The 27,318-nt window shown below is 37.5% G+C and overlaps 1 protein-coding gene across 1 annotated transcript in view; it reads right to left on the bottom strand.

Moving 5' to 3' along the window:
* Positions 1 to 1,077: 1,077 nt before the first annotated feature.
* TTC37 (tetratricopeptide repeat domain 37) overlaps positions 1,078 to 27,318 on the bottom strand; it is a 120,914-nt gene continuing 94,673 nt past the window's right edge. Inside the window, exons 35-40 of the mRNA XM_006885369.1 lie at positions 24,089 to 24,210; positions 21,813 to 21,971; positions 16,084 to 16,236; positions 11,881 to 12,011; positions 3,918 to 4,044; positions 1,078 to 1,152 (exon numbers count right to left, since the gene is read on the bottom strand). Coding sequence (XP_006885431.1) covers positions 1,078 to 1,152; positions 3,918 to 4,044; positions 11,881 to 12,011; positions 16,084 to 16,236; positions 21,813 to 21,971; positions 24,089 to 24,210 — 767 coding nt within the window. The remainder of the gene's footprint in view (positions 1,153 to 3,917; positions 4,045 to 11,880; positions 12,012 to 16,083; positions 16,237 to 21,812; positions 21,972 to 24,088; positions 24,211 to 27,318) is intronic.

Below are 27,318 nucleotides of genomic sequence, written 5' to 3' on the forward strand. Positions count from 1 at the left end.
TCACCCATTTTGAATAATATTGCATGAGTTCCTTGTTTTTCAATGCAGCATAGTATTCCATTGTGCAAATATACCACAGCTTCTCTCTACCCATTCGTTTGTTTAGTAAACATTTCTTAACTAAATTTAAATGTCTTCAAATGTAAAAAGTAACTCTCACTATTCATTCCTATTTGGCGAGTTTTAAAAGCCTGATACTGTCTTTTTTTCTCTCGTGTGTAGGTGCTAGTGGGTTCAAGCTATCAGCCAGGCACCACCTGGCTTAACAGCATAAAAACCCTATAACCTACGCCATCACAAATCCCCCCAAAAATGTAAGGAGCTTTATAACTCTGCCTTTAGATTTTAAAATTTGGCAATTACATTTATTTGATATTGTGTTATAAAGAAAACAATACAATATTTTTTATTTAAGAAAGTAAAATGTCTTTAATTGCATGATTGATTAAATATGGTCAGCAATACTGTCCAAAACATTCCATTTAATCTTTTTAAATTTAGCCACACACCTGAGTATTTTTAATTATATAAACAAACCCATTAGCAGTCTAAGATTTATTCATATTATAGTTCTTCAATAGAATTTATGATTAAATACTAATAAAATAGGCCATAAGATTTGGACTTTACAAAAAGTTGGTCTACTGAAACGTATTCATAGCAAGAATTTATTTTTTGTTTTGTTTATTTCTTAACAAATGAAAATTCTATATTGTGCCAATCTGCTTTTGCATGTTATTTAGGAAATGCCATTAAGGCTTTATTTTAAGGGTTTGCTTATTGTAAGGGTCATGGAAGATGCAAAAAACAATGGTTTACAAATAATTTTCAAGGAACTAAGGGAATTATAGTCTTCTTTTATCAACATTCTGAAATCAGATTTTTCAGATTAAACAGATTATTATTAAAAGCTAATATAAATTTACATTACTAATTTAAGAATTTCAGCTTATTAAATGAAGTTGACAATTTAAACTACAGTTTAAAGAAAATGTTGCTTTGGGGAAAGTCTTGATTCATTACTTCATTCTTTCTTAAAGCTTTCTCTTTGCTTGCTTCCTATTAAATAATCCATTGTTACTGTGAGGACAACTTCTGATTCAGTTCCAATGCTCTTGTGTCTCCGTAAGTTTTGGCATTGTTTACCAATACCTGTAGGAAATCACATACAAAAGCATTATTATTTTATTTATTAACAATAAATATTTCTGTTTACTTTCATAGAAGCCACTCCTAGGTCAGCAGTCTTGAAAAAGTATATCAAGCAACACAAGAAAAGTAATTACGTGGGTTAGTCTGAGCCGTCAACCCAATGCCATGAGGTCTGAATTTGCCAGCTTCTCTACTGCAATTTACAGCCTCTGAAAACTTGCTGAAATTCTGACTCGAGGTACAAAATAATTACAGGGGCAAACTAAATTGTTCAGCCAAAGCTAGCATCAGAGAAAAGCACAAGTTATTTTCAAATGTTCGATTAGTATGTCAATATTATTGGTTGTGACTACTGTCTACAATCCCTAATCTTAAAGGTTTTGCTTGATGACTTTGCTTACGATATTGTTATATTCTAAATCCTTACAGTGAATTATCCTAATGACTTCCTCTTTTAGTTCAGGATCTAGACTCTATCAAAAATCTTTCTATAATTTTCACCAATTCCAGAAACTAAAAAATTCTACTTCAGCTGATCATTCAATTACTAGAACATTTTTAAACTGTTTATGGCAAAAAAAATGTAATATGCCTGAAGTGTACTCAACTTTCAGATTAACAAGTTAGCCTGCCACAAGACACAGGGCACATGTATGTGTCAGAGAAAAAGGACTTCATTCCTTCTTGTACAGCAAGCATCATTGGGAATGAGCACATTTGCACTGGTTCTCCTTGTACTAAAAAATATCACAGCAGTGACATGTATGGGCTCACATGCTTTCATTACAACAACGCTGAGCCTAGGAATCTCAAATATTTTATAATGATTATGCCTATACTTTGTTCACAGAATAGAACAAGTTTCAGATCTGTTGTTCACAGGATCGCTATGAATGGTAGTCACTTTAATGGCACCTAACAACCACCACCACCTTTTGTTCAGGGAGAAGACACTAGAGCTCCTAAGGTTGTTCATTATAAGAACATCCCTGGGAAGATTTTTTTTCTTACAAGATGTTCGGAAACGCAAGAACGCCAAGGAAAATTGTGTCTCAATATTGAGAGAGGTTCTACGTCTCTAGTCTGCAATATGTTGATTATAATTCTTTTCCCAAACATTATTTTAACAAATTTTTTAATATTGTATTTTAATGAAAAAAACATTTCAAAAGCTGTAGGAATTAAAAAAGTTTTCCCTTGTGTTTCTTAAAATGTTGGCTGGAGTTACATATGAGATCTTAACACAATATATTTTTATAGTGTTCTATTGTTCATAAAAAATTTAGATATATCTATCTCATATAACTCTTAGAACTATCCTAGAAGAACAGTTAAATCTGTCAAGTGGATTTTATATAAAAGGAAAATAAGAAAAGTAAAAAAATTTCAGTAATATCATTAAAAATTACTTTAAAATTAAGCTCTGGCTAAGTATCTACTAGATTACGTATCCAGATTTCTACCAGTGAATATTCCACAAGATGCTACTGTCTCTTAACTCCAGTCTATCCACCATATACACCTGCACTGCAATGGCCATGAAAAATACCACAACTAGCACTATTATCCGTATTTCCCTCTACTTCTATATTATACATAATAGACACATTTTATCTGTAGGTTATGACCTATTAGTGGTTTTTAATTTAGAGCACTTATATCCTAACAATCATCTGGCAATGTCTAGAGAACGTTTCTGTTCTTAAAAGTTTGTATGCATGTGTGTGTATGTATTTGGCGTGGGAGATGGAGAGAAGGACTGTTACTGGAATCTGATGGTCAGAAGTCAGCAATGCTGTTAAACACCCTACGATGCACAGAACACTGTCCATCCCATAAAGCATTCTCTCTCCTAACACCTCAATTAGAGAAATCATGGATTAAACACCTGTAAGGGTCTTACAAATTCCCAGCTTAGGACAAGGGAGTGTACTGTTTCTACTTTAGTACCAACGCATATGTTTTCTTCCCTTTTGTTTACTGCTTGGCTGTTTCTACTTACATTTCTCCCTTGCAATTTGAGTTCATTCCATTTCTAATGATATGCCAAATGTATGTAAATAATATAAAAAATGGATCACAACTGATGAAGGACTTTGATCAAGGTTCTAAACCACTACTTAGAGTGTCTAGCTCTGAAATGGCTATGCTTTAAAAAAGAAAAAAAAAAAAGAGTGCAACTTTTCTTCAAAAAAAACAAATCTTGCAATCTATATGAAATGATATTTAACCATAGTTTGAGTATTCTTATTTATTTATACTAAAAAGCCCCTTTTTGTGCCGTTGAGTTGTAGATGACTCATAGCGACCCTATGAACAAAAGACCTGAACACATATATAACTTTCATCCTTTCTCCAAGTTCAGTGAGTTTCTGGAGGCAAGCTACTTCGGAAATGGATGCCACTCCTGCTTCCAAGTTTGTTTTAATCAGGGAGCTCCACCAAACACTGTCCACCACCGGTAACCATTATCATATTTGACACATCAGTGTCACAGTGTTTAGCATCACAGCAACCATGAGTTACCTCTGTACAGAAAATGGACAGACCAGTGCTATGCCACTTAGAAGAATGTTTGAACAAAAACAATTAAAACCAGGCCTAAGGGTTGGATTAAAATCACCCACTTTTGACTTGGTAGCATATATTTAAATATATAGACACTTAATGTTTTGAAAACACAATTACAAAATGGAATAACTGGGGGGAAAATAGCTACAAAACCATTAGTTCTAAATTAAATATTTTAAAAATTGATGCCTTACATCGATGAGCTCGTAGTCATCTTTGGCATATAGGTGTCTGAGTAGGTACCATCGAGCAGTGGATACAATAGACTTGGGGTACCTGGGCTGATGATAAACCACTCTCTCCAAAAGTCGCCGTGTCTCTCTGTGGAAAAGGTATTTATATTTAATTCAAAGTACTAAAATGAGTATATTTCACATGCAAGTATCAAATCTATTACATAATTATTATTATGAATGTTCTTTGATTATTACATAATTATTATTATGAATGTTCTTTGATTATTACATAATTATTATTATTAATTTTAATGAAAATTTACAGAAACTTTGGATTTCCATTTATTCTTTGTTGCACTTTTCTCCCTACCCACCACTTTCCCCCCAGTATAGTCTTCTCTTTGAAAAGTAAAGGAAAAATTCTTTTATTGTTTTACAATCCCTCTCCCCAGGTCCACTCCACTATGCAGCCTTCCTTCTGGACTCCTATCATGACAATAATACCTAATCACATATCCATTTTAAACAGTTTTCTCCCTCATCTGTTTCAATGCAGTATACTTTATCCCATCTTTCTCACTCTCCCCCCAAACTTGATGTCAGTCCTGTTTTACAACAGTGAGCCTATGTAGTATTTGTCCTTTTGTGAATGAGATATTTCACTCAGCATAATGTCCTCCAGGGTCACCCATTGTGAATAATATTGCATGAGTTCCTTGTTTTTCAATGCAGTGTAGTATTCCATTGTTATACCACAGCTTCTCTATTCATTGCTTTGTTGATGGGCATTTAGGTTGTTTCCAACTCCTTGCTCTTGTGAACAAAGCAGTGATAAATATGGGTGTGCTTATATCTGCTTGGGTGGCCATTATGGTCTCTTTGGAGTGTAAAATGGTGCATCCACTCTGGAAGGTAATACGGTGCTTTCTCAAAAAGTTGGAAATAGAAATATTATTCGACCCAGCAATTGCACTACTGAGAATATACCCTAAAGAAACCAGAACTGCCACCCAAACAGATATATACACACCCATGTTTACTGCTGCATTGTTCACAATAGCAAAGAGCTGTCCATCAACAAATAGAGAGAGAAACTGAGGTATATTCACACAATGAAATACTACGTAGCACTGAAAAACAAAGGACTTATACAATATTATACAAAATGGGTGATCCTGGAGGACATTATGCTGAGTGAACTATCTCAGTCACAAAAGGACAAATACTGCATGGTGCCACTGTTATAAAACAGGACTGAAATGGGTATTGGCAGAAACTATGAAAAGAAGGGATGAATAATGAACACTGCATTGAAATAGATGACAGAAAGAACTGTCTAAAAGAAATATATGATTATGTATTATTTGCATGACAATAGTCCAGAATAAGAGCTGCATGGTAAAGTGGACTTGGGGGTGGGGGATGTAAAAAAATGAAAGAATCCTTTTAAAGAGAAAAGTAAATTGGAAGGTGGGGTAGGGAGGAAAATGTGCAACAGTGAGTGAATAGAAATCGAAATTTTCTGTAAACTTTCATTAAAATATCACTTTTAAAAAATAAAATTTTTAAAACAAGAAATATATGATTAGGTATTATTTGCATGACCAATAGTCAGGAATAAGAGGTGCATAGCAAAGCAGACTGGGGAGTGGGGAGAGGGAGGAAACTGTGCAACAAGGAAAGAATCATTTTAAAGAGAAAGCAAACTGAGGAGAAAAATGTGCAACAGTGAATGAATGGAAATCCAAGTTTTTGTAAACTTTCATCAAAATATCAATTTAAAAAAAAAAGATTCCCCATCCTTGTCTCTGAGGAACACCATAGTTGCACTTCCTTTAAGACAGATCTGTTTGCTCTTTTGGCAGTTCACAGGATATTCAATGTTCTTTGCTAATACAGCAAATCAAAGACATAGATTCTTCTTCACTGTAAAATTTTCAGACACATACAAAGTAACTAAAAATACCATGACATGGGTCAGGCACACCTTAGTCTTTAAACTGATATCACTGTTCTAACTTGAGTTTAAAGAATTCAGTAATGGCTATTAAATAGGAACGTCCTATGTTGTTGTTGTTATGTGCTGTTGAGTTGCAGGCGACCCTATGTACAACAGCCCTAAACTCTGCCCTATCTTGTGCCAGTCTCACCATCTCTGACACACCTGTCCCCATTACCCCAGTCACTGAAACAATCCATTTCATTGAGGGTCTTCCTCTCCTGTGCTGTCCCTCCACCCTATTAAACATGACATCCCTCTCCAAGGACTGGTCCCTCCTTGCAACATGTCCGAAGTATGTCAGACGAAGCTTCAGAATCCTTGCCTCCAAGGACTAGGCTGTCTTTAACCTCTCCAGGACAAACCTGTTTGTTTTCCTAGCAGTCCATTGTATATTCAATACTATTTTCCAACACCACAGCTCAAAGGCATCAATTCTCCTTCTATCATCCCTAGTCATTGTCCAGCTTTCTGATGCATAGCAAGTGACTGCAAAGACCATGCCATGTGTCAGGCACACCTTAGTCTCCAGACTGACATATTTGCACTTCGGCACTTTATAGAGGGGTCCCTAACAGCAGACTTTCTCATCACAATATGCTTTTAAATTTCCTGGCTGCTGGTGCCAAGGGTGTTGACTATTGATCCAAGCAAACCAAAACTGAATAATCTCAATCTCTTCACCATCCATTATGACACTGCCAATCAGCCCAGTGAGGAGAATCTTTGTTTTCTTGATATTGAGTCTCAAACCATACTGAAGACTGCAGTTCCTGACCTTCCACAAGCAAGTGCTTCAGGTCCTCTTCAAGCAAGGCTGTGTCATCTGCATAACACAGATTGTTGATGATTCTTCCTCCAATCCTGATGCCACAATTTCTCCTCATAGAGCCCAGCCTCTCGGATAACCTGTTCTGCATAAAGATTGAAAAGGTATGGAGACAGGTTACAGCCCTGGCGTACACCCTTCTGGATTTTGAACCATGCAGTGTTTTCTTGCTCTGTTCTGACAAATGCCTCCTGTTCCAAGTATAGGTTTCACATTAGTACAATCAAGCATTCTGGGATTCCCATTCTTCTCACAGTTAGCCACAGTTTGTTATGATCCACATAGTCAAATGCCTTTGAATAATCAATGAAACAAAGACAGACATTCTTCTGGTACTCCTTGCTTTCAGCCAAGATCCATCTAACATTAGCTACAATATCCCTAGTACCATGGCCCCATGTAAATTCAGCCTGCACTTCTGGTAGTTCTTTGTTGATGTGCTGTTCCAGTTGTTTTTGGATAATCTTCAGCAAAATCTTGCTTGCATGTGATATTGATATTTTTCGATAATTTCCACACTCTTCCCTTTCTTTGGAATGGGAACAAATAAAGATCTCTTCCAGTCAGTTGGCCAAGTGGTTGTTCTCCAGATTTCTTGGCACAACTTGGTGAACACATCTAGGGCAGCATCTGTTAGTTGAAATATGTCAATTGATATACCATCAATTCCTGAGGCCTTATTCTTATCCAATTCTTTCAAAGCAGTCTGAACTTCTTCCCTCATCACCATAGGCTCTTGTTCATATGTTGTTTCATTAAATTCTTCCATGTCTGCCAATTCCTTTTGGTATAAGGACTCTATATACTCTTTCCATCTTCTTTTAATACTTCCAGGTCACTCAATATTCTGTCCAAAGCATCCTTAAGTATTGAAACTCAAGGCTTGAATTTCCTCGAGCTTAAGAAATGCTGAGTGAGTTCACCCTCTTTGATTTTCTGCAGTAGCTAAAGAACTCAACTTGAAGATACTTTTCCTTAGGTTACATAGTAATCACACATTTTTGCATAGAAAATATGTTTATTAGGGAGCTCTAGTAGCCTAGTGGTAAGGAGGTGTGCTGCCAACCTGAAGCATGTGGTTTGAATCTGGCCAGTGGAAAAAAACTGGGCAATCTCTTCCCATGCAATTTACCACCTCTGAAAAGCCACTAGATGATTAGCTGAGTCGGTTCCAACTTGATGGTACATAACAACAGTAACAATTTATTTGGACTGGTGAAAATTTCATAGTTGAATCAGGTTCACATTAGTCTTTAAACTGATATCTTTGCTCTTGAGTATTTTATAAAGGTCTGTAACAGCAACTTTCCTCAATGCAGTAGTTCCTTCAATTTCCTAAGTGCTGCTTCCATAGTTACTGATTATGGATTCAGTCAATGAAGTAAAATGAAATCTTTGATAACTCTAACCTTCACTCCATTCATCTTGATTCTGCCAATTAGTCCAATGAAGAAGATCATTGTTTTCTTTGAGGTGTACTTAATAATGAAGGGTGTAATCTTTGATATTCTACAGAAAGTGTATCAAGTCTTCTCTAGTTTCTGGCAAGCAACATTATGTTGTCTGTATAATGGAGGTTGTTGATTGAGCCCTCCTCCAATCCTGATGCCGTATTCTTTATATACTGCAATTTCTCCAAGTGTTTGCTCAGCATACAAACTGAACAGTATGGAGAAAGGATACACCTTTGATTTGTACCTTTGCTGATTTCAGACTATACAGTATTTATTACTTTGTTCTGTACAAATGACTGTTTCTTGATCTAAGTGCAGGCTTCACATGTGCACAATTAAGTATTCTGGAACTCCCTTTTATCCATTGGTAAAACTAGTTATAGGAAAAAGAAAGGCTAAAAAGAAATAAATATGTATAAATTTCAATGGGATTGCAGTTAGCCATTGTATTATTTTTCCTTCAATCCTTTTTTGTAATGTATCTTTTGACATTTATTTTATCCATTTAGCTCTATTCAATACCTATTCTATCCTTAGAGTTACTTTTTATTACGTTTGTTAGCTATCAGAACTAGATATTAAGTTCAGAATTTTAAATAATTTCCCCTATTTAGTCATAAGCCAGGTGCATGTTCAAACTGAGGCTAAAGAAAATAAAATAAAATCTACAAAAACCAAATTTGACCTTGAGTATATCCTACCTGAATTTAAAAATCATCTCAAGAACAGGTTTGAGGACTTGGGCACTAATGAACAAAGACCAGATGAACTGTGGGAGGCTATCAAGAATAACATCCAGGAAGACCGGAAAAGGTCATTATAAAAAGGAGGAAGAAAAGGTTAGGATAGATGTCAGAAGAGGTTCTGAATATTGCACTAGAGCACCAAGAAGCCAAAGCAAAGAGAAGAAATGAAGAAGTTAAGAAGCTAAAAAGAAGATTTAAAAGGGCAGCTCTGGAAGAAAAAACAAAGTATTTTAATGAACTGTGCAAAGAGCTGGAGTGAGAATTAAATGGGATGAATATGCTTTGGCATTTCTTAAGCTGAAGGAACAGAAGAACAAATTCAAGCCTCTGAAAAAGATGCTATGGGCAAAATACTGAATAATCCAGAATGCATCAAAAGAAGATGAAGAATACACAGAGTCATGCTGCTGTTGTTGTTAAGTGCCATCGAGTTGTAGATGACCCATAGCAACCATACGAGACAAAGTCTTAAACACAAAATTTTCATCTTTCTCCAAGTTCATAGAGTTTCCGTAGGCAAGCTTTTTTTGGAAGTGGGTGCCTCTCCTGTTCCAAGGCTGTTTTATTCGGGAGCTCCACAAAAACCAGGTCCAAGGGCCACAAGCTCGAGGGCCCAAGTGCCTTTTTAAATATGAGGCCAAATCTAATCAACACAAAGTCATAGTACTATAAATAACTGGCTGACACAGAAGGATTTCATGAAACAGCATACGACCAAGAGGCAATGGTGATGAAGGAGGACATTCAAGCTTCTCTGAAGGAATTAACAAAAAACTAGGGTCCAGGAATTGATGAAATATTAATTGACATATTTTAGCAAACAGATGCTGCCCTGGATGTGCTCACTAAGTTGTGTCAAGAAATGTGGAGGACTGCTACCTGGCCAGATGACTAGAATAGATCCATATTTATTCCCATTCCAAAAATGGGTGATGTGACAAGAGTGTGGAAATTATTGAGCAATATCACTATTGTGGAGCTCTGGTGGCCTAGTGGCAAGAAGCTGTGCTTCAATCTCAGAGGCATGTGGTTTGAGGCCACCATCAGCTCCATTGGAGAAGGATGGGCAATTTCCTCCTGTGTGATTAAGTGCCTCTGAAAACCTTCTGGAGTGTTAGATATTAATTGGTTCCAACTTGATGGTACACAACACCAACAACGACATCATCACTAATATTACACACAAGTAAAATCTTGCAGAAGATTATCCAAGAATGACTGGACAAGTACATTAGTAGAGAACTATCCAAAGTACAGGCTGGGTTTAGAAGAGGCTAGAGCACCAGGGACATCATTGCCAATGTCAGATGAATCTTGACTGAAAGCAGAGTACCAGGGGAATGTCTATCTGTGTTTCATTGACTACACAAAGGTATTTGACTGTGTGGATCACAGTAAATAGAACCTTGAGAAGAATGAATCCCCAAACTCCCAATAGTGATCATGCTAAACCTATACTCGAATCAGGAGACTGTCTTCAGAACAGAGCAAGGGAACATGGTTAAATCAAGAAGAGTATGTCTGGGATGTGTCTTGTCCCCCATACTTATTCAGTCTATATAAAAAACAAATCATTTGAGAGGCTAGTCTTTATAAGGAGGAATGTGGCATCAGAATTGGAGAAAGACTCACTAACAACTTGCTTTATGAAAATGACACAACTTTGCTCACTGAAACTAAGCTGCTTCAGAAAGTCAAGGACTACAGTCTTCAATATGTATTCAAGTTCAACATCAAGAAAACAAAATTCTCACCTCTGGGCCAAATGGCAGCACCATAATCGATGGGGAAGAGACTGAGACTGTTAACAATGTCAGCTTGCTTGGATCCATAATTAACATTCTTGGGACCAGCAGCCAAGAAACCAAAAGATGTATGGGGATTGGAAATCTGCTGTCAGGGACTTCTCCAGAGTGCTGAAGTATAATATGTCAATCTAGAGATTAAGGTGTGCCTGATCTAGGACATGGTCTCCACTATTACTTGCTATGCACCTGAGGGATGGACAATGAACAAGCATGGAAGAAGGAATTGATGCCTTTGAATTGTGGTACCGGAGAAGAATATTGAACATAATATGGACTACCAAGAGAACAAACATGTCTGTCCTAGAGAGGGTAAAACTAAGTTGCTCTCTAGAGGCAAAGATTTTGAGACTCCATCTCATATACTATTGGCATGTTGCCAAAGGGACCAGCCTTTGGAGAAGGACATAATGCTTGGAAAGGTTAAGGGACAATGCAGGAGAGGTGATGGACAGACACAAAGATTGAAGTAATAGGGACAAGTGTGTCAGAGACAGTGAGATTGGCTCAGAATAGGACAAGATTCAGAGCTATTGTACATAAGGTCACTATGAGTTACAGGCAACTCGATGGAACATAACAACAACCACAACACATAATTTTAAAGACATTTTCTTTAGATTTATTCTTGACCTTGTGCCTAATCGGCAATAAAAATATTTGTAGAATTTTTTTTTATATTCTTAATTTTGAGACGGTGTAGATGTAAGATCACATTTACCAAAAATATTTCTCTGCTTCTTCAAATTGATTACTTGTTCAAAGCCAAACATCAACAGAAACTAATATTAATGTAGCCAAGAATTTGGTCTTTTTACGTTTTTTATTTGTTTCAGAAGCCACATCACATTGTTGCCCACTCTGACACTGAGGGGAGCAAAAACTCCAAGGCGTTCTTCACTGGAAATGCTGAAAAGCCAGGCTTCTCTCTTATTCTTTGTACTTACATATTTTTTAAAAAAATACAGATTTATGACTTCATTTTCTCAACCACTTTTTACACAGTTGATACAGCTCTTTGAATAGCCTCAAAGTTTAAATACTATTTGGTTACATCAACTATAAATTTTTGCTTTAATCTTCCCTGGAAGGGTTGAAAGGGTAAAAAAAAAATTGCAAGAATAAAACGAAACAAAAATTCTCCATACCTTGCTCCCATCTTGCAGTTAAATTGTAACAAAGCTTGAACAAGAACAGCTAGCGGACAGAAGCAAAGCTTCAAGGCCTCAGCTGTAGCTTCCTGAACCAAAGAAGGCCAGTGATCATTGGAAATATTAGCCTGTGAAAATACAAAATTAAAGATAAAATGGCAAATTAAGATAAAAATTAAATCTGCTGACAAATTTACTTTAGAAATACATAATTCAACTCTCATTACAAGTAGCTGTGTGAAGGTTTCAAAGAATGCAACTACTCAAAAATGATTAGGATCTGACACCTTCCTTAAGAAGCCACTCAATGGGGCAGACAGGAATAAACGAAAGTTTCAGAGAGAAAGTATTGTTTAAAAACATCAAATTATGTTTTAAAAGAAAATAAATTTTATTTAACAAGTTTTTGGTCTAAAATATACATTAAACCAAATTTAATGAGTTACTTTTTAATAGGTAGTGATAAAAAACAAAGCTTTGCATTTCATGATAAGTAGAGGATCAGTGAAAAAGAAGATCTTCAGTGAGATGGCTAGACAACGACTTCAACACTAGGCTTCTGTGCTGTAGAGATTGTACGGGATCAGGCAGGGTTTTGTTTGGTTGCACATCAGGTGGCTATGAGTCAGGGCAGACTCGGTAGTACCTAACAGCAAGAAGCATGTGCATTTAAGTAGTCAATATAATGAATCAATACCTTGTTTAGTTAAAAAATATTTTTAAATATAAAAGCAATAAACTCTGAGTGTAGTGCAAGCAACAGCAATGTGTGTGATAAAGGAAGAGGAAGCCACAAAGATAATAAATTCAAAGTCAGAGTGAAGGTCATGTGGCATCTTATAAAAGGATGGAAGCAGTGGGACCTTGGGATCAGGTGACAATAAAAAAAAAAAAGAAAAAAAAGGCAAGGAAAATGCTAATAAAACCATACCTAGTATTTCTTTAAAAACCATGGATACAAATTTCTCAAAGGATGCTTTCCTATAATGTACTCTCTTCTATCCCAAAAATGTATATACACCATTCTATAGAGTTAATCTAAAAAGTATTATTGACATAAAAGTTATTCTACGTTGCTGGTACAATGCACATTTACTTTTATCTCCAACGATCTCTTTGTTTTATTAATTCATTTATTTTCATTTGACTGAAGGTTTATAAATCATATTTGTTTTTCATACAATCATTCATAGATATTTATATAATGTTGTTGTTGTTGTTATGTGTCGTAGAGTCGCCTGTGACTCATAGCGACCCTATGTACAACAGCCCTAAACTCTGCTCTGTGCTGTGCCAATCGCACTGTCTCTGACACGCCCATCCCAATTATCCCAGTCACTGAATCAATCCACCTCATAGAGGGCCTTCCTCTCCTGCGCTCTCCCTCCACCCTCCCAAGCATGATGTCCCTCTCTAAGGACCGGTCTCTCCTCACAACATGTCCAAAGTATGTTAGACAGAGCCTCAGAATCCTTGCCTCCAAGGAGCCACCCGGTTTAACCCTCTCCAGGACAAATCTGTTTGTTTTCCTAGCAGTCCATGGTATTCTCAATACTCTTCTCCAGCACCACAGCTCAAAGGCATCAATTCTCCTTCTATCCTCCTTGGTCACTGTCCAACTCTCTGATGCATAACAGGTGATTGCGAAAACCATGGCCTGTATCAGACGCTCCTTAGTCTCCAAAGAAATACCATTGCTCTTCAGCACTTTGGAGAGGTCCCTAACAGCAGACTTTCCCATGGCAATGCGCCTTTTAATTTCCTGGCTGCTGGTACCAAGACTGTTGACTATGGAGCCACGCAAACTAAAGCTGTGTACAATCTCAATCTCTTCACCATCCATCCTGATGCTGGCAATTGGTCCAGTGGTGAGAATCTTTGTCTTCTTGACATTGAGCCTCAATCCATATTGTAGGCTGCAGTCCTTGACACTCTGCAGCAGGCGCTTCAGGTCCTCCTCAGTTTCAGCAAGCAGGGTTGTGTCATCCGCATAACGCAGATTGTTGATAAATCGTCCACCAATCTTGACCCCACATTTCTCCTCATAGAGCCCAGCCTCCCGGATAATCTGTTCTGCATATAGGTTGAAAAGGTATGGAGATAGGACGCATTCCTGGCGTATGCCCGTCCCAATTTTGAACCATGCAGTGTTCCCTTGCTCTGTTCTGACGACTGCCTCCTGGTCCAAGTATAAGTTTCGCATTAGAACAATCAAGTGTTCTGGGATTCCCATTCTCCTCAGAGTTAACAATGTATTACAATATATCATCAATTCCTTTTTATTAATGTATTGCCTTTAGCTTTAGTCAACTTGTCTATGTATTAATCTTTGCTCCCCCTTTCCACATTTCCCATTCCTATTATCCCTCCAAGACTGAATCCGTGTGTAACCTTTCCTTGGGTTTTCAAAATTGTCTCACTAACTCTTTCATCCTGAAGGCCACCAGCTGCTCTGTAGGAGAAAGATGGGCAATCTCCTCCCATGTGATTTACTACCTCTGAAAACCATCTGGAGGGGAAGTTCTGACTCTACAGTATACAACATTTCTTTAAAGTTTATTATTTGAGGGAGAACATTTTTCTGTCCATTGATGTAAATCATCATACACCCGATGACTTTTGCATCCACTTATCTGACACCCATTCACAAATACAGTCTCAATTACAGTATCTTTCTAATTTTTTTACATTTCGAATTTCATTCAGTGATAACACTGACATCATCCTCTTCCTCAGTGCCCTACTTGGGGAGGGTCATAGGCAGCAGTAGACCTTCCAATACTCCCACCTTTTCTTGCTAATTGTAGTTTGAATATTTGGAAGGTATTCTGAGATTCACAGATATGGTTCATTTGCTATTTCTGACAACCTCACAAGAATGCAAGGCAGTTGTTGTCCGGTGCCATTGAGTTTACTAGACTCAGAGCAAACCTAGTAACAACACATCTGCACCCTGTCCTACCATTATCACCATCCTAAATATATTTGATCCCAACTCTACAGTCACTATGTTGATTCATCTTGTTGAAGGATTTCCTCTCTTTTGATGACACTACATCTTTCCAAGCCTGATGTCTCTCTGTAAGGACTGGCCTTTCCTAACAAGCCAAATATCAAAGGAAGTTTCATCATCCTTGCCTGTGAGGAGCACATTGGATACATTTTCTCAAAGACATATTTGTTTGTTCTTTTGGCACTCCTCATTACTATCTCCGCCATTACAAAAAAGAAGAAGAGAGTGAAAGAGCTTGCTGAAGCTTTCACAAGGAATAAATGTAAATCAGAAGTCTTGTAGGGGAATACTTTATAGTAGTAACGAGTGGGGTTATGAGGTGTTTATGGATGTTACTGAAATGCTAACTCTGGAAAAATGAATTATTACTTGATTTGTCCACTACCATATCCTTGATGTTTAAAGTAGTGCCTGCAACAAAGCAAGTGCTCACCTGATGAACAAAATAAATGAACAAATGCCTAAGGCTTAGATGCCTATGATTATCTTGCCTTCAGATCACTGGATGTTTACTCTTCAATTCCTCTGTATAGACATATGTTGAACAATGTGATTAGCAATTTTTCTAGTCATAATGAATCTAAGTGACAAAACAGAACTGCCCCAGAGGGTTTTCTAGGCTGTAATAGTTTTATTTATGGTGTCCACATCTTTCTTCTTCAGAATCATTTTGATGGGTTCAAACTACCAATCTTTCTGTTAGCAGCCAAGCACTCAACCATTATGCTATTAAGGAGGTGAGAAGTTATTTAATAGAACAATGGACAAACTTGAACAGACCTAGTTCAAAATTAAAACTAGCAACATAACAAAATAAAATTTTAAAAAAGAATCCAAAAATAACCCACTTTTTAATGACTTTAGTGGTTCACAGTACTGACTAAAAAGCCGTCTTGCCTAGTTTCAAATCCATGCTCTATTATTATGTTCTAGCTTGGTGATCTTTATTTGTTATTTTAGTGTTAAGTTGTTCACCTTCCGTGCCTTAATTTCCTTAACTACAAAATAAGATTATCAGTTTATGTTACTCTATATTTAATATGGACTCAAAATACACTGTATGAGTAGAACAGAGTGGAAGGCAATGATACAAAAAGAACTCAGTAGGTTATTACTATGTGACAAAGCTTTCCTCTTTAAGATAAAGAATCACCTTTTTCACAAGCATAATTATAATATGATCTTACCATGCAGACTTCTAACGCAAGCAGGGCTAGTCTCAAGAGACTTGAGAGCTTCCCACTCCAACTGCCCTGTTGGGATGCCACCTGTAGACTCTTTCTGTAACACATCTCTGCAGCACCCATCATTCCTTGGGAGTGATATACATGTGCCAACCACTAAGGAATAGAAATGGAGAAGAACCCAAAAGACCTAAGTTTAGTACAATATATGGTAAGCCACCTCCAACAAAGTCAATAAAATTTGATGAACTTGTAATTTTTATTTAATCCCATCTATGTTACCTTATCAACCATGTTGTTTTCAGCATTTTGACTAATGACAATACTGTACTTTGCATATTAACAATGTATGTCTAGTAGTATGGAACAGCAAGGTGTGATGCAAAAATAAGCTGGCTGTGATGGTTAGAGCTAAGTATCATTTTAGATGGACGATGATTCTCAGTACTCTAGCAGTTATATGTAATTTCATGGTTAGAAGTTATGCAAAGATGTATGTGTGCTCGTGCGTGTATGTGTGTGTGTGTGCGAGAGAGAGAGAGAGAGAGAGAGAGAGAAGAAGGGAGAGATGTAGGAAGAAAGAGAATGTTAATGTGATCATTCTCCATTTTCACATAATGCTGACTTCTGCATATTAATCTGGTCTTTGAAAACTTAGTTAAGCTTCAATTTCATATAGCCTATTTTACTTTTTCCAAGTTGTTACCTCAGAGTGACTGTATTGGTAAATTCTGAAAATAAAAGTTTTCAGGTAAAAAGGGATAGATATTTTGTTCACAACAGCCTTCTAAGATGGAAAGTCAGTAACAAAATCAAAATGCAATGTGGAAATAGATATATAACTACTAGTCAAAAGAAAGTTTGTATAGTATATTGTATCAGATTAAGTAGCTAAGAAATATTAAGAGGGATAAAGTGAAACATTTAAGAATAAATCAACATGAAGATACAACACTCCTACATCTGAGTTCATCTAATAACACAGCTTCAAAATTTATAAAACAAAGTTAACAGGAATTAAAAGAGACACAGAAATCAAGAATCAAAGTTAGGTGAGCTCTGGTGGCCTAGTGGCAAGAAGCTGCAACTACAGTCTCAGAGGTGCACGGTTCAAATCCACCAGATGCTCTGCTGGAGAAGGAGGAACAATCTCCTCCTGTACCAGTCAGATCTGATTTGACAGTACACACAAAAAATAATGAAATGAAATAAAATAAATTAAAAAAAAAATCAAAGTTAGAGATTTTATTACTCTTACCTCAACAAATGATGAGGAAAAGAAATCACTAAGGATATAAGACATTTAAACTTAATTAAGCACTCACCTTAAATGACATTTCTAGAAAACTACAAGTAACTAAAGAATACACATTTTTCCAAGCATATATAAAACACATCTGACCATGTGCCAGGTCATAAGCAGGTCTTAGCAAATTTCAAAGAGCTTAAATCATAAAAAGTATGCTCTGAATAAGTGTTTTTAAATGGAAAAAATTAATGTAAAAAAGATTAGTAGATACACAAAAGAGCAGTTGATAAAATCAATATTCATATTAAAACAAGCAATAAAATTCTCTCTACAAATTCAAGACAGATGAACTTCCTTAATGAGACAATGTATCTGTTGTTGTTGTTGTTGTTATGTGCCGTCGAGTCGCCTGTGACTCATAGCGACCCTATGTACAACAGCCCTAAACTCCGCTCTGTCCTGTGCCAATCGCACTGTCTCTGACACTCCCATCCCAATTATCCCAGTCACTGAATCGATCCACCTCATAGAGGGCCTTCCTCTCCTGCGCCGTCCCTGCACCCTCCCAAGAATGATGTCCCTCTCCAAGGACCAGTCTCTCCTCACTACATGTCCAAAGTAAGTTAGACGGAGCCTCAAAATCCTTGCCTCCAAGGAGCCACCCGGTTTAACCCTCTCCAGGACAAATCTGTTTGTTTTCCTAGCAGTCCATGGTATTCTCAATACTCTTCTCCAGCACCACAGCTCAAAGGCATCAGTTCTCCTTCTATCCTCCTTGGTCATTGTCCAACTCTCTGATGCATAGCAGGTGATTGCGAAGACCATGGCCTGTATCAGACGCACCTTAGTCTCCAGAGAGACACCACTGCTCTTCAGCACTTTGGAGAGGTCCCTAACAGCAGACTTTCCCATGGCAATGCGCCTTTTAATTTCCTGGCTGCTGGTACCAAGACTGTTCACTATGGAGCCAAGCAAACTAAAGGTGTGTACAATCTCAATCTCTTCACCATCCATCCTGATGCTGCCAATTGGTCCAGTGGTGAGAATCTTTGTCTTCTTGACATTGAGCCTCAATCCATATTGTAGGCTGCAGTCCTTGACGCTCTGCAGCAGGCACTTCAGGTCCTCCTCAGTTTCAGCAAGCAGGGTTGTGTCATCCGCATAACGCAGATTGTTGATAAATCATCCACCAATCTTGACCCCACATTTCTCCTCATAGAGCCCAGCCTCCCGGATAATCTGTTCTGCATATAGGTTGAAAAGGTATGGAGATAGGATGCATCCCTGGCGTATGCCCTTCCCAATTTTGAACCATGCAGTGTTCCCTTGCTCTGTTCTGACGACTGCCTCCTGGTCCAAGTATAAGTTTCGCATTAGAACGATCAAGTGTTCTGATTTATAAAGTATCATACTTAATAATGAAATATTGAGTAATCCTACCTGATGTTGAAAATAAAATAATGTTTACTTATCATCACTCTCACTTAATATAGTTAGAAGTTATTCTACACAATGAAATAAGAAAAACATTTTCAGTATATAAATATTGGGAGGAAAAGTAAAACTGTCATTCAGAAATTATATGATTATATATAAAGAAACGAACAAACAGACTTAGCCAGGTTGCTGAAGACTCAGTATATAAAAAATTATCTACATTTCTAAACCTTTAGAGCTAATAGAAAGGAGGGGAAAAAAACCCTCAAAACCACCACTTTACAAAGAAACAAACAAATGTCAAACAATTTTCCCTTTAATTTTTAAAGAGGAACACGTTGTTATGTGCCATCAAGCTGCCTGCGACACTATGTAGAGCAGCTCTGAACTCTGCCCTGTCCTGAGCCAGTCTCAAAAATTCCGACACACCAACCCCTATTGCCCCAGTTACTGTTATCAATCCATCTCATCCAGGATCTTCCTCTCCTGTGCTGTCCCTCAGCCCTTCTGAGCATAATTTCCTTCTGCAAGGACCTGTCTCTCCTGGTCATGTGACCAAATATATGAGACAGAGCTTTGAAATCCTAGCTTCCAAGGAGAGGCTTAGTTTCACCCTCTCGAAGACAGACCTATTTCTTTTCTTGGCAGTTCCTGGTATGTTCAAGACTCTTCTCCAGCACCACAACTCGAAGGCATCAATTCTTTAGTCATCCTTAGTTATTTTCTAGTTCTCTGATACACAGCAAGTAATTGCAAAGACCACAGCCTGGATTAGGTCCACATTAGTCTCTAGACCGACATCGTTGCCTCTCAGTACTTTGGAAAGGTCCCTTACAACAGATTTTCTCAATGCAATTTGTCTTTTGATTTCCTGACTACTGGTGCTAATAGTGTTGATAGTGGATCTTTGTCTTCTTGATGTTGAGCTTCAATCAATATTGAAGACTACAGTCCTTGACCTTCTGCAGCAAGCACTTCAGGTCCTCTTCAGTTCAGTAAGCAGAGTGTGTCATCAACATAACGCAGGTTGTTGATGAGTCTTCTTCCAATCTTGATGCCACATTCCTTCTCACAAAGCCCTACTTCTCTAATTATCTGTTCTGTATAAAGATTGAAAAGGTATGGACATATTGATGCACTCCTTTCCTGACTTTGAACCATGCAGTGTTTCCCCGCTCTGTTCTCAGGACTGCTTCCTGGTTCAAGTATAGCTTTTACATGAGCACAATCAAGTGTTCTGGGATTTCCATTTTCCTCAAAGTTAGCCAGTTTGTTGTGATCCAGTAAAATGTCTTTGCATAATCAATAAAACATATATAGACATTCCTCTGGTACTCTTTGCTTTCTGCCAAGATCCATCTGACATTAATAATAAGGACTTTAGTGTCATGTCCTCTTCTAAATCTAGCATGTTTTTCTGGTAGTTCTGTGTCAATGTACTGTTTCAGTAGTTTCTGGATAATCTTCAGCAGGATTTCCCTATTGTGTGATATGAGTGATATTGTTCAATAATTTTTTGGAAGGGGAATAAATATGGATCTCTTCCAGTCAGTTGGCACAATCTTGTGAATACAACCAGGGCATCATCTGTTTATTGAAATAGGTCAATTGGTATTTCATCAATTCCTGGGGCTTATTTTTTGCCAAGTCTTTCAGAGGAGTCTGAACTTCCTCCTTCATCACCATTGTTTCTTGATCATATGTTGTTTCTTGAAATTCTTCTGTGTGACCCAGTTCGTTTTGGTACAGTGACTCTGTATAGTCCTTCCATATTCTTTTAATGCTCCTAATCATTCAATATTCCGCCCATAGTATCCTTAAGCATTGCAACTCGCGGCTTGAATTTGTTCTTTGGTTTCTTCAGCTTAAGAAATACTTAGCGAGTTTGCCCTCTATGATTTTCCAACTCAAGCTCTTGTACATTTCATTATAATACTTTACCTTGTTTCTCAAGCTGCCATTTGAAATCTTCTGTTCAACTCCTTAAATTCTTGATTTCTTCCCTTTACTTTGGCTTCTCGGCAAGCTAGTGCAATATTTGGAGTCTCTTCTGACATCCATTTTGGTTTTTTCTTCTTCTTCCTTCTTTGTAATGACCTTTTGCATTCTTCATGAACGGTATTCTTGCTATCTTCCCACAACCATCTGGACTTCGTTCATTAGTGTTCAAGGCTTCAAAACTGTTCTTGGGTTGGTTTTTAAATTCAGGGGTGATAGACTCAAGATCAGATTTTGATTTCTGTGGATATGATTTCAGCTTCTTTAGCTTTAAACTAACTTGCATATGAGTAGCTGATGGTCTGTTCCACAATCAGCACTTGGCCTAGTTTTTACTGCTGATATTGAACTTCTCCAACGATTCCTTCCACAGATGTAATGTATCTGATTCCTGTGCATCCCATCAGGTGAAATCTAGGTGTAGATATGAAGGTTCTGTAAAATTTCCATAAAACAGTCCTTTTGACACTTTCCTGGATGTATTCAAACTCTCTGATTTTCAGCTAGCAGTAGAGTGTTTATCATTTGCATCATCCAGGAACTCATACATCATTAAAACCATAAAACAAAATCAATGTTGTTTAGTTGATTATAACTCACAGTGATTCTCCAAGGAGTTTCTGAGTCTATAAACCTTTATGGGAGGACATTGCCTGTCTTTCTCCCATGGAGGAGTTGGTGGATTAGAACCACTGATATTTAGGGTAGCAGAACAACACATAATACACTGTGCCACCAGGGCTCTTAAGTGTCTGCAACACTTCCTTATTTCTCCCACATCAACCCAACATATAACAGTATGTTCATCACTTTGTGAAAATGAGGAACTAAATAATCAACAAATAAGAGGTTTGTAAAAATATAGAGGCAGATCTCAAATAAATATTCAACTTGTTTGTTCCTTTAACTACGATCCTCTTTATAGTCTGCTAATTAAAAAATACATTGCCAAGTTTCAAATAAAGACAAAAATGGATCATGCACCTGATGCTATCAAATATCACAAAGCATTTAGTCCAGGATTCATACAAAGAACAAGAGAGCTGACCTGCCACGCTGGCACGGAGGTTGAGTTCGACATGACTGCTTTTTGCAGCTCTTCAAGAACAGCATCTGGGAGGGGTTTTCGTGAATCCAGGAGTGGTTTACACTGAACTTGTCTCAAAAGTAAGATAACAGCTGGCTGATCTGGGTTACTTTTTAAATTCTAAAAATTAAACACCAATTTGAAATATATTAAATATGCCAACAAATGTAAAAGACAGTTGAGCTATTTATCTTTTTCGGGAGGGAAAATTCTAAAATTAATGTTTTTCTACTAGAGAGTAAACAACTATCAAGTTTAAAGAAATAAAATTCTGAACATACTGGTAATATTATAGACTCTACATTTAGCTATTCTTCAAAGTGAGAAATAAATATTATTATAGGTTGTAAGTCATATTCTTTAAATTTAGTCTGTTTCTTTAACTTATTCTCTCAGATCAGATTCTGAAGAATTTAAGTTCTCAATTTTTAGGCTGAACTACCTAAGAAATGAAAAAATTAACAGTAATTATAGAATATAAATGAATAAATTATAATTTTTATAATATAATGAATATTAAAGAACTATGATTACTAAATAGTACAAACTACATTATACAAGAAAAGATAAACATTTTCCTTTCCGATTTCTTAAAGAAGATTTCTAATGCATATTATTCTTTCATGCATTGATGCCTTAGGTACTGGGAACTAACCCATATTCTTATGTCCCCAAATTATTATTTATATCCTAAAATACTTACATATAATACCTAAGGGTATTTGTACCTCCTTCATATATGTATATAAGGACAAAGTTAAAGGAAGTGTCCTTTTCACAATTGCTTTAAATATGTTTCTTTACTGCTTGATTTTCAAAAGCACATTTCTCTATTCTTACTTATTAGATCATTGTCTTAAGTGTATTTCTAAAAGGCACATGATTGTTTTCTTCCAAATAAGAGAATGGAACAAATAAAATAAAGAGAAAAAGTTCAGGTAAGTATTACTATTGGAGAGAACATAACATCAATCAGCGCTTAATAAACACCCACTGTATAGTCACCTGTCCTGAACTTATTTCAGATTGTTGTTGTTAAGTGCCATACAGGTGAATATGACTCACAGTGACTCTATGAACAATCCTTAAGTAAAGGAGAAAAAGTATTATTACTTTTCAGAGATTTAAATGCAAACCAACATCTGTATTCTACCAATGCCTATTCTTTCTCTTTAAAATTTATACTGATCTTTCAAAACTTATTTCTAAAAAGATAATATAACCTCTGTGACAAGTACTATATGATGTGATATTTTAAGGTTAAGTCATGTTTAAAATTCTCTTTCTCCATTATATTATTTGTAAATAGTTTTATGACACTGATTTGTTAATTCAGTAAATACTGAGTTCTATTACATTCTAGGTGAGGCACTAATAAACTAGAAAACAGCCTGCACTCAAGAACTCCATGGTCCTGGAATGGAACAATGGACTACTAGATATCAATATTTCCAATTACCCAATGAACAAGAGCCATGGTCATTCTATATGGTCCAGAAACTTGGAAAAATAGATACTGGAAAACATAGTAGTCTGAAAGGAGAAACCAGAAATGAAAGTAAAATTCTACCTACCTATAAAAAAAACCCACCAAAACGAACCCCAACCTATTAAGATCTTAGACCCTAGAATCAAGCAACTATGAGTTCAAACAACTCTTGTCATAGGCTAGTTATGAACTCCTGTGCAAATTATTTACTCTATGTAAGTTTCATTATCTTATCTGTAGAAAAGGGGACACTAATAAATACTTGCAGAGGCAAAGAATTATTGTGTAGGAAATAATGATTTGGTTGTAGAAAAGGAAAATAGCGAAGAGGCATATTGCAGGTACACAGGAAAAGCCGTTGGAAGGAGGTGCTGGGGGAACACAGAGAGCACGCATGCCGCACCCCTGGGCAGAGGGGAAGCCTGGAAGAAAAGGAAAAAGAACCCAAAAATGCAACCTACTGCTCTCAGGTCAATTTTGACTCATGGATCCTCCGTGAGCGTCTAAGGCTATCAATCTTTATGGGGAGACTGATTCATCTTTCTCCTGTGGAGCAGCCAGTGAACTCAAATTCTCTGCCTCTCAGTTAACAGCTAACACCTGACTACACCAAGAAACTGTAACTTTCAGCAAAGTACTCAAGAGATGTCAGCTGTTATCATCACCATCCCCACATGCACACCATTTCTTAAATTTCATAAGTAGGATAACAATCTATGAATCTCAATGCCCAGCTCCACAACAATACCTTCGTACAGAGGACTTCAGCTTCAGATATTCTTCCAGTTTCTATTAAACCAGTGACAGTTTGGGAGAGGGACCATTTTTCAAGAGCCTGGTTGTAGCTTTCAGGAAACTCTTTCTCTTTAACTAGAAAAAGGATGGGGAAGAAAGCCAATGTTACTTGCTTCTGTCATTTCAAATATATATATAGTAATTGTTGTTGTTGTTGTTATGTGCCGTCGAGTTGCCTGCGACTCATAGCGACCCTATGTACAACAGCCCTAAACTCCACTCTGTCCTGTGCCAATCACACTGTCTCTGACACTCCCATCCCAATTATCCCAGTCACTGAATCAATCCACCTCATAGAGGGCCTTCCTCTCCTGCGCTGTCCCTCCACCCTCCCAGGCATGATGTCCTCTCCAAGGACCGGTCTCTCCTCACAACATGTCCAAAGTAAGTTAGACAGAGCCTCAGAATCCTTGCCTCCAAGGAGCCACCCGGTTTAACCCTTTCCAGGACAAATCTGTTTGTTTTCCTAGCAGTCCATGGTATTCTCAATACTCTTCTCCAGCACCACAGCTCAAAGGCATCAATTCTCCTTCTATCCTCCTTGGTCATTGTCCAACTCTCTGATGCATAACAAGTGATTGCAAAAACCATGGCCTGTATCAGACGCACCTTAGTCTCCAGAGAGACACCATTGCTCTTCAGCACTTTGGAGAGGTCCCTAACAGCAGACTTTCCCATGGCAATGTGCCTTTTAATTTCCGGGCTGCTGGTGCAAGACTGTTGACTATGGAGCCAAGCAAACTAAAGCTGTGTACAATCTCAATCTCTTCACCATCCATCCTGATACTGCCAATTGGTCCAGTGGTGAGAATCTTTGTCTTCTTGACATTGAGCCTCAATCCATATTGTAGGCTGCAGTCCTTGACACTCTGCAGCAGGCGCTTCAGGTCCTCCTCAGTTTCAGCAAGCAGGGTTGTGTCATCCGCATAACGCAGATTGTTGATAAATCGTCCACCAATCCTGACCCCACATTTCTCCTCATAGAGCCCAGCCTCCCGGATAATCTGTTCTGCATACAGGTTGAAAAGGTATGAAGATAGGATGCATCCCTGGCTAATATAGTAATTAGTTACTAAGAAGTGTCATAATTAGACTGATCATGCAAATACAGTTTTTAAAAATTCCATGTGTCACTAGAATACCATAGTCTCTCCTGATATAGAAGTTGCGTGTTAGTATTGTTGTTGTTATGTGTTGTCAAGTTGACTATGACGTATAGCAAACCTAGGAATAACAGATATAAACCCTGTCCTATCCAGTGCCATCTTCATCATCTCTAACATAGTCAAACCCACTGCTACTGTCACTATGTCAATCCATCTCACTGAATGTCTTCCTCTCCTTCACTGACTTTTCTAATCATGATGTCCCTTTCCAAGGGATAGCCCATTCTAAAAACATGCTCAAAGGACGTGAGATTAAGCTTCACCATCCTTCCTTCCACACTTTCTTCAAGATACATCTGTTCTCTTAAGAGTCCAGAAGATAACCAATACTCTTCTCCAATACTACCACTCAAAGGCACTGATTCTTGAATCTTTTGTTATCCTTATTCATTCTCCAGTTCTCAAAAGCATACTAAGAGAGTGAAAAGACCATGGCCTACATCAGGCTCACCACAGTCTTTAAACTGACATCATTGCTCCTTAGTACTTTGCAGAGGTCCCAACAGTAGATTTTTCCATCACAAGATATCTTTTTCAGTATTTGAGAAATTTTAGATTTGAGAAAATTTTCTTCGTGTACTATAAAAAAAAAGTACATTTTTTTATTGTTAGAAATGTTTGATAAGCAGGTCAAGTTGGTCAATGGTCTTATTAGTCTCTCTTCGTCATTATTGAGTTTCTAACTGTTCTATCAATTCTTAAAAGAGTAATGCTGAGATCTCAAACCATAACTGTCAATTTGTCCACTTCTTTTAATTCTGTAAGTTTGTTCTTCATATTATTTTATTTTTAAAATATTTCATGTAGTTTGAATCTGTGTTTAGTGCATAAAGATATAGTACTGTCACATCCTCTTGAAAAATTGACTAATTTGACTAATGTGAAATTACATTCTTTATCTCTGACAATATACTCTGTTTTGAAATATTATTTGTCTTCATTGAGTCAGCCATCTTAGCTCTACAGTGGTACAACCTATAGCGAATTTCACTGCTAACTCAAAGACCATCATCCCTCTTTTGTAGTCCAAAAGCACCAGCAGTGCCACAAAATAGATTTGGACAATCTCCTTCCATCCATTTTAAATAGCCTTAAAAACCTCAGAGGGTCAGTTATGAGTCAGTTCCAATTCAATGGCAATAAGTAATGAACTCTCTGTTGATTAAAGTCAGAAAAATAGATCTTTCCCTTTTTTTTTGTTCATTCACGTTTTTGTCTTTTCAGTTTGTTGTCCTTCGAAGGGGCCATCAAGTCAGTGACTCTATGTACAATAAAAATGCCATATAGACTTTTATAATCTTCACAATTGCTGCTATGTTTGAATCTATTATTGTAGCCACTGTCTCTATCCATCCAGATGAAGATTTCCTCTTTTTTCTGGACCCTATGCTGTTAGGGACCTCTCAAAAGTACTGAAGAGCAATGGTGTCCCTCAGGAGACTAAGGTGCGTCTGATACAGGCCATGGTCTTCGCAATCACCTGTTAGGCATCAGAGAGTTGGACCAAGGAGGATAGAAGGAGAATTGATGCCTTTGAGCTGTGGTGCTGGAGAGAGTACTGAGAATACCATGGACTGCTAGGAAAACAAACAGATTTGTCCTGGAAAGGGTTAAACCGGGTGGCTCCTTGGAGGCAAGGATTCTGAGGCTCCGTCTAACATACTTTGGACATGTTGTGAGGAGAGACCGGTCCTTAGAGAGGGACATCATGCTTGGGAGGGTGGAGGGACAGTGCAGGAGAGGAAGGCCCTCTATGAGGTGGACTGATTCAGTGACTGGGATAATTGGGATGGGAGTGTCAGAGACAGTGTGACTGGCACAGGACAGAGCGGAGTTTAGGGTTGTTGTACATAGGGTCGCTATGAGTCGCAAGCAACTTGGCGGCACATAACAACGACAACAACATGCTTTACAAGGAGGGGTCAGTCCTTGGAGAGGGACATCATGCTTGGAAGAGTGGAAGGACAGAGAGAGGAAGACCATCATCAATGAGATGGATTGATTCTGTGACTGGGGT

This window comes from Elephantulus edwardii, unplaced genomic scaffold (genome assembly GCF_000299155.1).
Source record: "Elephantulus edwardii isolate Elephantulus edwardi_28Jun2011 unplaced genomic scaffold, EleEdw1.0 scaffold00043, whole genome shotgun sequence".
Lineage (NCBI taxonomy): Eukaryota > Metazoa > Chordata > Mammalia > Macroscelidea > Macroscelididae > Elephantulus > Elephantulus edwardii.